Source organism: Delphinus delphis, chromosome 1, assembly GCF_949987515.2.
Source record: "Delphinus delphis chromosome 1, mDelDel1.2, whole genome shotgun sequence".
NCBI classification, from domain to species: Eukaryota; Metazoa; Chordata; class Mammalia; order Artiodactyla; family Delphinidae; genus Delphinus; species Delphinus delphis.
The window spans coordinates 150,682,151-150,694,644 of record NC_082683.1 but is presented as its reverse complement, the minus strand read 5'-3'; the positions used below and the strand labels follow the sequence as shown (position 1 = coordinate 150,694,644).

Here is a 12,494-nt window from a genome sequence, read left to right as displayed (position 1 = left end):
TGGTGAATCAGAATGTCCAGGGGAGGGGGCTAGCAATCTCTATATTCAACAAACACTCTAGGGGGTTCGTGTCATCAAGCAAGTTTGGGAAAACATTATCCTAGAGCAAGTGATTCCCACATACATGAGACCCACTGGAGGTGCTTTTGGAATATACAGATTCCTGGGCCCCTACCCCAGAGATTCTGATTCGGGGAGCAGGGGGAAGTGTGGAGGGGAACCTGGGTGCCTGAATTGTTTTAAAGCTTTTCAGGTACTTTTCGTGGGCAGCCTGTTGGGACCACAGCTGAACAGCCCTGAGCAAGCTCCCAGATGCTGCAGCTGCCATGTCTCGAATTCACTGCAACTTCTTCCCAGATTCCGCTCATTTTAAAATTAAGGGTCACTCTGCTCTTGATGTTCTCCTGGATCTCAACAACCACTTACTGGTTAATGAGTACACACGTGGGTGGGGGGGCCCTGCGGGGAACGGCTGGGGTGCTGAGTTCTATAGGATGAGGTCTCTGCCTTTAAGGAGCTTACAGTTGGCTAGGGAAGAAGATGGGCAGGGGAGAGGGAACGTGTGTGTCCCGGTGCAGAGGTGAGGATGAGGGTCTGGTAGGGAGGTGAGAAGCAGGCTGACAGCCAGTCTGCGCCACCGACTGAGGAGGGGGCCACGCCGAGTGGGAGCAGAGTTGGTTGGCAGAGTTGCTAATTCGCCCTTGGCATCCTCAGTCTTCTGTCATGCAGGCTAACATAAAAGAGTTAGGTGTTTTTAAAACTTCCCAAGTCTAGAGATTTTCCGGGCGACGCTTCAAACCTTTGTTTGTAAGGTCGGAGCGGAGTAGGAGCTAAGCGTTTCTAAGGCATGCGCGGTAGGCTGTTTGCGAGATGTCTGGCTGGGCTCCCCTCCCCCCTTTCTCCTATTCTCAGGGTTTCCTTGGCCGACACCAACTGGGGAAGGTGCAGTTCCCACATATTCCACAGGGGAGCGCACGGGTCACACAGCGCTGCCCCTGCGGCTGGAGAGGAACTTTTCAAGTCTGCAGACGGACTGCTGGTTTTCCTTTCTCCATGACCAGCCAGCTTTTCCCTAATTTCTCATCGCCTTCGTCTCCGCCATGACAGGTCGGCGTGGTGGTGACGTTCCTGGTGCTTCTTGTTTTCTCCTACAATGTCGTCTTCCTGTTCGTGGGAACAGCCAGTCTGGGCCTGTTCCTCAGCAGCACCTTTCCCAGCATGCTGGCCTACACTGAGGACATCCTGCAGTACAAAGGTGAGCCGGCGCGCCCAAGAGCGAAGAGGCACTCCCTCGGGCCGGGCGCTGCTTCCTCCCCGCAAGCCCCTCTTCCTGGGGTCTTCCAGCTACAAGGTCCCTGCCCCACCTCCTCACAGAAGTGAAGGCTCCCCTCCTGACTCTGGGGGCAACAGGCTTGTTCTGGCCCACGTGCCCCCCCCCGCCCCATTCAACGTTATACCGGATCATGTGATTTCAGACCACAGAGAAACAGTAAGCATCTCTTTCCCATTTTCTTTTTCCCGGTAGCGGTGTCTACAGACCCACAGCTGGCATCTTGTGTAACACCCATGTGCTGGAAATAACAAGTTCAAAGAAAAGCAGAGTTGCACAGGAAAAATTATAGCATAGGAAAGGGGTTTTATAACTTAGCAGTAAAGGACCTCTGTGTTTTGTTGTTGTTGTGGGTTTTGTTCGAAACAGAGGAGTAGAACAATGACTCCACACCTGATTGAGGGTTGTGCCTGATGTCGGAAACCTCTGATTCCCTCAACTAGTCTCCTTCCCTTTCCGTAGCCTCCCAAGGGCGTATAGCAAAGATCTTTTTTTAAAATAAGTTAATTAAAAATAATTGTTTTGAGCATTTAACGTTACCCTCAGAAGTAATCAGAGGTGCCCTAGAGTGTTGGAAAACCAGCACTAAAGATGAGTGATTTCTCTAGAGCAGAAGTGGGGGCCGTTGGTGTAGGGGGTTGCGGGGGGCGCCAGGCAGGGTCAGAGCAATGAGAGCTATATCCCGCTCATCTGCTGAGTTGATCCTGAGACCTGGGTCCTTGAAATCAAAGGATAATCCCCAAACTTCAAACGAGTAAAGGAAGTAATGAAGTAATGTTGGTATCACCTGTCACATAGTATATCCCACAGAGGTTGAAGTGATTCACAAATGTTAGAGTTTAATAAGAAGAAGAATGTTATGTTGGTTGGTTCTGCTGCAAATGATCACTCAAATCCGTCCTCTTCTTTTCTCACCATCCCGGCCTTAGTTCAACCACTTAACCTGTTTGGATTAGTTAAGGGTGCCCAGCTTTTCGTAATTTCTAATCACTCCCATCCCTGCCTTGGCAGGTCTTGGCTTGTCTCCTGGCCTTCAGATTTGCCTCCATCAGTGGTTCTCACTGCTGGTTCCACATTAAAATCACCTGGAGCCTTTGTAACAAAGCCCAGTGCCTGGGCTTCATCTCCACGAAGTCTGATGTAACTGGTCCAGAGCTGCTGAGTGATGGTAACGTGTAGCCAGGGTGAGGAACACTTACTGGGCCGTCCTCCACACGGCTCCAGAGGGATTTCTTGGAAACACAGAGCTGCTCACAGCCTTCACATCTTCTGTGGAGCGCTTTTCCTTTCTCCAGCCTTCTCCCTCCCTGCTTCCCCTGAGAGCCCGCATTCTAGCCATGTTGAATTACTTGCTATTCCCTGATAGCACAAAACCCATTCTGTATCTCCACACTTTGGCACAAAGCGAACCCTCTTGCCTGGAATGCCCTCTCTCTTCTGTCCCACCTTCTCATCTGCCTGTTCAAGTCCCTCCCCTTCCACCCCCTCTGGGAAGCTTCTCTGACCCCACTGGGAAGGTGTGCCCTGCTCCTTTGTACCTGCCTCTCGTGTTTGTCCCACCTCAAGGCTTTTCTACCTATGTTATCTGCGTCCTCTCCTTGACAACACGCTCCCTGAATGCACCAGCAAGGGACAAGGGCAAGAGCATGGGCTTTGAGGTCATCAGCAGATCTGAAGGTCAGTCCTGTCTCCACACCTTCTGGCTTTGTGACCTTGTGCAGGTCAATTTCCTTCCCCTTTCTGAGCCTCAGTTTTCTTATGTGCAAAATTGGGATGCAAATACCTTCCTGTGAGGATGGTTTTGTGCACTAGAGGAAATGTAAAGCTCTTGACTTAGCAGCGTAACTGGCTCACAGGTGCTCAGTATATACGTTAACTCTTATTATTCATCTGAGTACCCTCAGTGTTTAGCACAGTACCTGATGCACAGTAGGTACTGAAAGGTTTTTGAACGTATGAGTGGAATAGACAGTGGGTACTGCTGACCAGTGTTGAATCTAGAGATAGCTTCATGGAGGGGAGGGAACATGAACTGCCCCAGGGTTTGGAAAGTCAGAGGAAAAAGGAAAGGCATTCTGGGGAAGGATGGGGTGGGGGGCAGTGAACAGGGTGAGAGCAAAGGCACAGAGACAGGTATAAATGTAAGTGAGGAACTTGAAGGACAGAGGAGACAATGGCGATCTCTGATTCAAACGACACTAAATGTCTACCGTACGTTGGCCACTGTGCTAATATTAAGCAGTGGTATATGCCACTGAACTAAAATTCAAGGCACATCCTCTCTCGTGGGCTTCCAGCCTGTAGAGGGAGGCTGCCTGGTAAACAGGTGGGAGGTGGGTGAGGCACGTGAGAGTAGAGTGCAGGGGGCTGAGGGAGCACAGAGGAGGAGCTAATCCAGGTTCAAGGATGGGGGCTGGGGGGAGAAGATTATGATGGAAAGCTCAACTTAAAAGATGAACAGGAGTTTTCCAGACAAAGAGGAAGAGGGGGAATGTTCAGGAGGGGGTGAAGGCATGTATGAGAAGCTGGCGGTGAGAGTGTGTGCAGGGTCAGGAAACGGAAGAGAGTTTCTCCTGACTGGAGGGTAGATTGTGAGCAGATACTGTGACAGTCTGAGCTCTCAACGGGGGCAGATTATAAAGGGCCCTGCAAACCACATTAAAGCATTTGGACCTGATCCTGATGGCAGCGCTGAAGGGTTTAAGCGGAGAACTGGCCAGCGCTCTGCTGAGCGCTCACGTGTGTCTTGCGTCAGAGTTATCCACACAGCAACCCTGCGAAAGAGGTGTTGTCATGCCCATTTTACCGAAGGAAACCAGGGCCTAGAGAATGGGAAGGACTTGCCTAAGGTCCCATGCTAGTAGGTGATGTAGCGGGCTTGGAACCCAAGTCTGACTCTGAAGCTCGGGCTCCGAAGGTCTGTGCCATGTTGCCGGATTGACCAGAGGTGTGGCTGGTCAGCACGATGCCAGGGCAGTGAGGACACTAGCCTGCCTGGCAGAGGAGGTCAGGAAATCTTTCTGGAAAGGTAATTGGCATTCCGATTGGGAAGGGCCCTGAATGCCAGGCTAAGCAACTTGGAGTTTACGCTGGAGACAATCGTGAGCAATTGAAGGTTTCAGAACAAGGAAGGGATATAATGACAAGCGGGACCTAAGCAAAGTTCAGAGCTAAAGTCTGAGAGATCTCAGGGATCCAAAGTAGTCCTCTTAGGCAGCTGTACCGCTTTCCAGAGGCTTCCCGGAAACAACCTGGATTATGCCAGCTGACTTCTGTCTCCTTAACTTGCTGTTACTAAGCCAGATCCTTCTCTTTTGGTTAGGCTGTGCGACCACAGTGCTGGTAACAGGGGCAGGCGTTGGTGAGATGGCCCTCCAGATGCTGGTTGGCTCGGTATGTGGGGAAACTCGGGGTGGGGGGAGTAATCAGGGAGCGCCCCTCCAGGCAGGTGAGAAGATGTGGCCAGCCCCCGTCTGAACCTAGGCTGTCCCTTCCCTGAGCCTCCCACACAGCAAGCGGGAGCCCCACTCTCTCCGTCACCTGTTTCCGTTTCCGAGCCACCCTTGGAAGCTGAGCCTCCAAATGTGGGACCTGGAGATGTAAAGGGATGCTAGGGATTGTCCAAAGCAAACACAGGCCACGTCTGGGAGCAGGGCCAGAGGGCCCCGTGGGAATGTTTAGCTCTCAGAGCCTGGGATGGGTTTGGGCTGCAGGCAGAGTTCCTTTCCATCCCTCTCAATCCACCACTCCCTGCCCCACCTCTCCTCGCCTCTGGCCACCCTACAAAGGGCCCAGCTTTCCTGCCTGACTCCTGCCCTGATCAAGGGCCCAACTCACCCAGTTCTCTTCAAACATACCCACGTTTCATTTGTTCATCAGGAAAAAAAAAATCCACCTACTTTTTATGGAAGACAGTAATGAAGATATTGTTATGCTTCCTTTTACAAAGGAGGATACTGAAACTCAGAGATTAAGCAACTTGCCTTCAGTCACACCTGTAATAACCAACAGAGATGACGTCCATACTTATGTCTTTCAGTCTCCAAAATCCCTCTAATCACTACTCAATTCTCCTTCCCTTTTGTCCTGCTGGACAGGAGGAAGAGCTACATCTTACACTACCCTCTGCATTGAAATGACGTGATGTCATTTGCTTCAGTGTAATCTAGTGCAGGGAAGAAGAGGTACAGAGGGGTACAGAGGAAACATACTAATTACTAAAGTTGGTGATGGGTCCATGGGAATTCCATATGCCACTTGAGTATATGTTTTAAATTTTCATAATAAAAGGATGTATATACACACACACACACACATATATCATAATAAAAGGATATGTAGATATATCTCTCTCCTCTGCAGAGTTCTGATCAGGGCTTGGGGGTATAGAAACAGCTAATATGATTGGAGTTTTAAGGAAGATACAGAGATTTTCAAAGGTTCCAGGACACAGAGCTGAAAGGGACTGCAGGGGTCACTGGGTCCAACCTCTGCCATACAGCAGGATTTCTGCCACCTCCAGAAACATAACCTTGAAACAAGGCCAAGATGTCCCTCCTACCAGTGTTTCTGTCTGTTAGCATGCTGGGCCAGAACTTGACTGAAAAACCTGCTGAGGCCCGAGAAGGCTGCTTCCTCCAATACATCTTTCTGTGAGGTTTTGATGGCCTGTTTCTCTGTGTTTTCCCCTTTGGCAGGTATTCCAGGCTCGGGGCAGCTATAGTTTCCTGGTCTGTGGCGTGATCTTTGGTGGCTTGGCTTTTACCTTCTATATCTTGCTCCTGTTTTTCCACAGGATGCACCCTGGACTCTCATCAGGTAAGGAAAGAATCTGTTTCTACACAAGAGGAGGAAAACAGAGCAGGGGGGCACGTGAGAGACGCTGTGGATCTTAGCACACCACAAATGCTGTTCTGTTCCAAGTAAAATGCAAGGAAATGTTTATTTTTCTACAGCTTCCTTTTCCCCTCTTCCTGCTTTGCCCTGCGATTGTCTGTGCTGGGCTCTCAGGGCAAGAGGGAACGGGATAGGCTGACTCATGGTTTCTCCATCAGGAGAGGGGCATGGTCTGTGAACTGGCTTCCTGCATCCCACCAGACCAGGGGACCGTGGGCCAAGAATCGCATTCCAGCCTGTGCTGAGCACGGAGAGGCAGAGCCTGCCTCCTTGGCTGGAACTCGGCCCAGCAGCCTAATTGGCCATTTCTTTGCAGTTTGGGACTTGACTCGAGTCCAAATCTCTTTTTTCAAAAAGAAGTCCTTCAGGCCAAGTGGCAAAGAAAAGCTCCTTCAGGGCAGAGACACCTCCTAAGAATAGTCTCGCTCCTGGAGACCCCAGGCAGGGGGAGTCCCAAAGCTGTTTTCATAACCCTGAGCCCTCACCTGCCTTTCCGCCCAGAGCTCTCAAAGTCCCAGCAACTGAACCAGCTGTCCACACAGCCAGTTCTTAAGGCAGAAACCTTCTCCTCTTCATAGAAAGTAAAATACCAATCACAAAAAGACTGCAGGGTCAGGCATCCATGGTCCTGTCTCGCAGTAGGTGATCATACACTCCCTTTAAACATCAGCGTGGGCCCCCCAGTCAGCACACACTACATCCTTGTGCCTGAGGTGGCAGGTACCAGAGTTGTTCAGTCCAGCACTCGGCACAGGGCCTTCAGTTAGGCCACCGTTCAAGAAAGCTCTGATGAATACCCAATGAGTAACACTTCATGAGTTCCCTGTTCACGGGAGACAAAAAAAACCCCACCATATTCCCCAAGCCCTAGACACTAGTCTCAGCAAACTGTCTCCACCGACTAGTCTGCCAGAACTAGTAGGTCTGACTTTCCACTCGGCCTCCTAATGTGAACCGTTGAATGGCAGAGAAACAAAGAGTAAGCTGTCGGGATGAATAAGGGCTAGTTAATCAGAACTGCTCAAACATGCTACCTGTTTTTTCTCTTGTAGTTCCTACCCAGGACAAAGCACTTGGAATGGAAAGCCTGGAGTGCTACCAGAGGTAAAACTGAGATGAAGGAGGCTGGCGAAGACTTCCGGCCTCTTGCGCACCAGCTCAGGTCAAAGGGCTGAAGAAAGCTGGGGTGGCAGCGGAGGCAACCTCTCGACGCCTTGGTTCCGATCTTCTCTAATACTCGGTTGGGTAGAAGAAATTAAATTGAGTTCTGGTACCTGGGTCCTCCCTGGGCAAATCATTAGATGTTTACCTGGCTATTCAAGTTACTCTCCTCTTCCCTGGCTCAGACTTTTGGTAAGAGCGGGCTAGGATACCCAGCTGGGAAGGAAGAAGACAGCTAGATGCTTCACTCCACTGGCCGCCTCCTTCATGGACCACACCCTGGGTTTGAAGATGACTCTTGGTTGAAGTTTGAAAAAATAAGTTGAAATTATAAAGAGCGATGATCATTGCTATATGTAGATAGACTTTAAATTAATCAAAACAAATCCCAAGTTATTCCCTGGCATGCTCAAAGGATTTATGTGCTTTTCCTTATTATAGTCCGAAGGCCCTCCAACTCCTGCTGCTGCTGTCAGTAGTTTGTCTGTCATCTAAAACATCGAAAGGAAAAGTTGAATCTTGCTACCTTTGGGGCACTTCAGTGGTATGCTGGGCTAGCTCATACCAGCTTATAAAAGCCAATTGTTAAGTATTCATTTTGAGAGCTGGTTGTTAAACCCAGCCATTATTTAAAATTAAATGAGAGAAACTTACTACCTTCGTTTTTAATGTAATTTAACTATACTCAAAACTCATCACTTCCTAACTTTTTTATACCTATGCTCTTGAAGTTATTTATTGTGCCTGCAGGGTAGAAATATTATATAAAGGTATGCTTCCGTGTATGTCTTTCCAACTCCACTTTCAGTGATAATATGTTAGCGGCTTGAGATCAGCCATGGTGGGAGTATTTACACCACAGAAATTGGCAAAAGCTAGAAATCATGGCTTTATTGTCCCCTTGGAGAGCCATCTGATAAACATTTACCAGCATACCACTGCTAATCATCAATGCTAATTGGTCCAGAAGTTGTCTGGGAGAATGCGATAGAGTTTCTGCTTTTACTGACATTGAATGGCTTATAAAAGGTATAGAAACAGCATGAAGAATTTCTCAAAAATAGCTAATTTAAACTTTACGTCTTCTATAGGGAAAAAAACTCTTTATATCACGTCAGAATTTTCTTTAACATAAAGCTGGACGACTGACCAATTCGAGCTGTGCAGTATACTGAAAGCAGTGTCTGTCAGGGAGTATCAGCTCCTGTCCAGATCAAATCCTGTAGTAATACAGAGACAGGATGCAAACTCAGCCAACTTGGAGCAGTTAAGAGTGCTGAGACTTCTGTAAGTAGTGAAATGGCTGTTACAGTGGCTGTTTGTGTGTTAGTTTACCAGCACTTTCTCTGTGTAAATACAAATGTACATGTATAAATATAAAATAAGTGGATCGTGGTTCTCAATAACCTGTCCAAGTGGAGCAGTTCACATGCCCCACACCAAAGGCTTATCCTGGAACCATCGGCATTGTCATGTTAGCCAGCTCCATCTGCCATCAGCATGGTGTCACAGTGAGAATCTGGCTATAGAGAGAGACCTGGTTCAAGCCCTGGCCTCACCTTGTAGCTATGTGGCCCTGGGCAGATCACTGAGACTCTTCCAGCCTTGCTTTTTTTTGTATCTTTAAAGTGATATTTCTATAAGAACCTTACCCTACCTCAAAGGAATTCTGAAAGAATTAAGTGAATTTGTGTAAAGCAATTATCATATGCCTGACATAGAAATTTGCTTAATAACTGTTAGCAATTTTTATCTTTAAAACCTCCTCGTTAGCAGCTTAGAAACTGTTCATATGTTTGGTACATATTTATTGTAAATCAAACAGATCCAAATTCTTTTGAAAGCTGGTGGTCTAGGGGTATAGTTTTAACTATGCCTGTAAATACTTAAAAGTATTAGACGGCAGCCAGAGTTACTTGTGCAATCTAACCAGAGTGAGTGACTGACCCGGGGAAAAAGAAAGCAGCTATATTTTTCTTGTGGTTTTTTCAAGAAAACGTCCTTTTTATACAGATTTAGAAAGAAGAATCAATAGCTGTATCTAAGGTGATCATGATTAATCTGTGAATATAGAAAACAAGATTGAAACAAATCTAAGAGTACCTTTCCTAAAATAAAATATTTTAAATGTAATAAGCATGTTGTCCATTATGAAGGACAGTCGATCCTTTTATAAAAGCTCAGAAACAAATGACCAAATGTTCCCCCAAGACAGGTCTCTCTCATACTGTAGGTTCCCATGGCTGATACTGTAGAAGAAACAAGACTCTGAGGGAGGACTGAGAACCACTGTTCCCTCTTACATATGATCAGAATAAGGGGAAGCAGGTAGGTTTTATACCACACTTCAATATCAGTTACAGAGAAAGTAGGCTTTTTTCCTGATCTTCTTTGAAGGGTGTTGACATCTCAGAGTGCTGTGGAATCACCCTGTTCCCAGATTTCCTTCTGCCACTTGGATGTGGGAATCTAACCCATCAGTATACCAGAATCTGGAAGTATACCAGATTCACAGTGACATAAAAAGTCTTTTAGAGAATTCATGTATTCATTTAAAAAAGATTTATTGATCACCTGCTAGGTTTAAAGCACTGATCCAGGTGCAGATACAGCAGAGAATGGGACAGAAGTCCCTGCCTCACAAAGACAGTAAACAAGTAACATGCCACAGGGTGAGTGATAATTGAGTGCATAAAGAAAGATAAAGCAGGGAAGGTGGATGGGAAGAGGGAATGTCAAGAGATGCTCCGATGGCCTTTCTAAAGAGGTGTCATTTATGCAGAAACCGAAATGAGAGGCAGGAGCAGCCATCCAAAGACCTGAGGTATTTCCTGTCAGGCTGGGGACACAGCAAGTGCAAGGGCCTTAGACGGAATATGCTTATAGTGTCTGAGGAACAGCAAGCAGGCCAGTGTGGCTGAGGTGAGGAAGCGGGAAGAGTGGCAAATAAGTTGGGGTGGTAGCTGGGGGCTCAGATCATATAAGCCATGGTAGGAATGTAGTTTTTTGTTTTTTTGTTTTTTTTTTTAGTTAGGTGAGGTTATTGGGAGAGTTGTGGGCAGCAAGGGACATGATCTGATTTACATGTTTACAAGTAATACTCTGGTTGTCGTGTGAAGAAGAGAGAGGCTGTGGAACAAGGATGAAACTGGGGACACCAGAAAGGGTATAATTGCAGTAAACTATGTAAGAGATGGTGGTAGCTTGGACAATGTTGGTAGCATCAGTAGTCAGAGTGATTGGGTTAAAGTATATTTTGAAAGTCAAACTGACAATTTGCTGATAAATCAGGTGTGGGGCATGAGAGAAAGATGGGAATCAAGGATAACCCCAAAGGCGTTTGACTTGTGTTATGGGCATGTGATAAGGCCATTTAAGGAAGACCTTAAATGATCTTCCTTAAGGAAGACAACGGGAGCGCTCAAGAGTTGTTTCAGGACATGTTCATTTTATGATGCTATCTTGGATGTCAAGAAGGCTGATAGATATAAAATCTAGAGGTTAAAAGAAAAGTCAAGCCTGAAGATACAAACTTCGTGGTCACCTACATATAAAGAATGTTTAAAGCCACGGGACTGAATGAGGTCATCTAGGGAGTAAATGTAGAGAGAGATCGAAGATTGAGCCTTGGGATTCTGCAACACCGAGAGGTTTGAAAAAAAGAACAGGATCCAGCAGAGTAAATGAGAGAAGCAACCAGAGAAGCAGGAGGAAGTTCAGGAGAGAATGTGGTTTCCTGGAAGGCATGCGAAGAATATCTTAAGAAGGAGGAAGTAATCAGTGCTGCTATAAGGTCCCATGTGGACTGAACATCGGCCACTGGATTTGGCAATACGGAAGGCGACCTTGACTAGAGAGGGGTTTCTATCAAATGATGTGTATTCAAAACATACGAGAATCATAAAATCAACTCTGTTCCAGCAACCTCCTTGCCACCAATGCTTGCCACCTAACTTGCACAGCTATTAGAAATTACTGTCCCTGTTTCATTTTTCATTATATAATGCCCTCTTATTGGAAAATTATTCCACATGAAGTCAACTTCATGGACTCCCTTCAGTTACAGGGTGTATTCCAGTAAGTGCAGTGCTTTGTAGTGACAATCAATGTGAAATCTTACAACTGTTAATGATTATCTCCTACCTAATAATGCCAGTTACCCAATATTAGGATATTCGTTTTATCATTAGATGCATCTGTGAAACACAGAAAGTATTGATAATTGCAAAATAGACATTATGCCTCTCAAAAGAGGACGTGTCACCAGTCAGAAAGGTTAGAAAATGGTGGATTAAACAGGTTGGTTTTTCTTTTTTGCGGTACGCGGGCCTCTCACTGTTGTGGCCTCTCCCGTTGCGGAGCACAGGCTCCGGACGCGGAGGCTCAGCGGCCATGGCTCACGGGCCCAGCCGCTCCGCGGCATGTGGGATCTTCCCGGACCGGGGCACAAACCCATCGACAGGCGGACTCTCAACCACTGCGCCACCAGGGAAGCCCTAAACAGGTTTTTTTTTACTAAAAGATTTCTTAGAGCTTTTAATATTCTGATACGCACTTCAACTCTCCAAGCGGTGAAGACCCCATTTCCCAAACTTATTCGCCCTCGTGGGACTACCGTTCTAGGCAATGCATTTTGGGAACATTGGTTTAGGGGAATCCAGCAGTCCTCACAAGTGGTTACCACCCACTGTGCTGAGCGAACACTGCCCCATCATCTGAAGGGACATCTCACCAGGGCTAGTGAACTGTCGTCCCCTGCGGAATGGTTTGTTCCTCTTATTTTCATCTAGAGATATGAAACAGAGCTCTGATGTGATTCTGCCACCTATTAACCCCACTTTCCCCCATGTATATTTTATCAGACCAGTTCTAAAAAGGCCTAACTTCATTTGCTGAACAAACTGAAGTCTCTAGTTTCTAATCTCAAAAACTACGTGAAGAAACAGTGCCTGGAGCGGAAATAAGCAAGAGCTGCTTCTTACAAAGGACTGAAACAAAAGAACCTGATTAAAATTTAAATACTTTTAAAAAATGTAAATAAATTTTAAAAGTAAAATAAAAAGATTTCACAAGGAAAGTAATTTTTCTAGCCAGCCAGTACTCTTTT

The 12,494-nt window shown here is 46.8% G+C and overlaps 1 protein-coding gene across 1 annotated transcript in view; it reads left to right on the top strand.

Moving 5' to 3' along the window:
• MFSD4A (major facilitator superfamily domain containing 4A) overlaps positions 1-12,468 on the top strand; it is a 28,775-nt gene extending 16,307 nt beyond the window's left edge. The window contains exons 7-10 of the mRNA XM_059996013.1: positions 1,108-1,255; positions 4,653-4,723; positions 6,028-6,148; positions 7,279-12,468. Coding sequence (XP_059851996.1) covers positions 1,108-1,255; positions 4,653-4,723; positions 6,028-6,148; positions 7,279-7,334 — 396 coding nt within the window. The 3' untranslated portion in view covers positions 7,335-12,468. The remainder of the gene's footprint in view (positions 1-1,107; positions 1,256-4,652; positions 4,724-6,027; positions 6,149-7,278) is intronic.
• Positions 12,469-12,494: the final 26 nt, after the last annotated feature.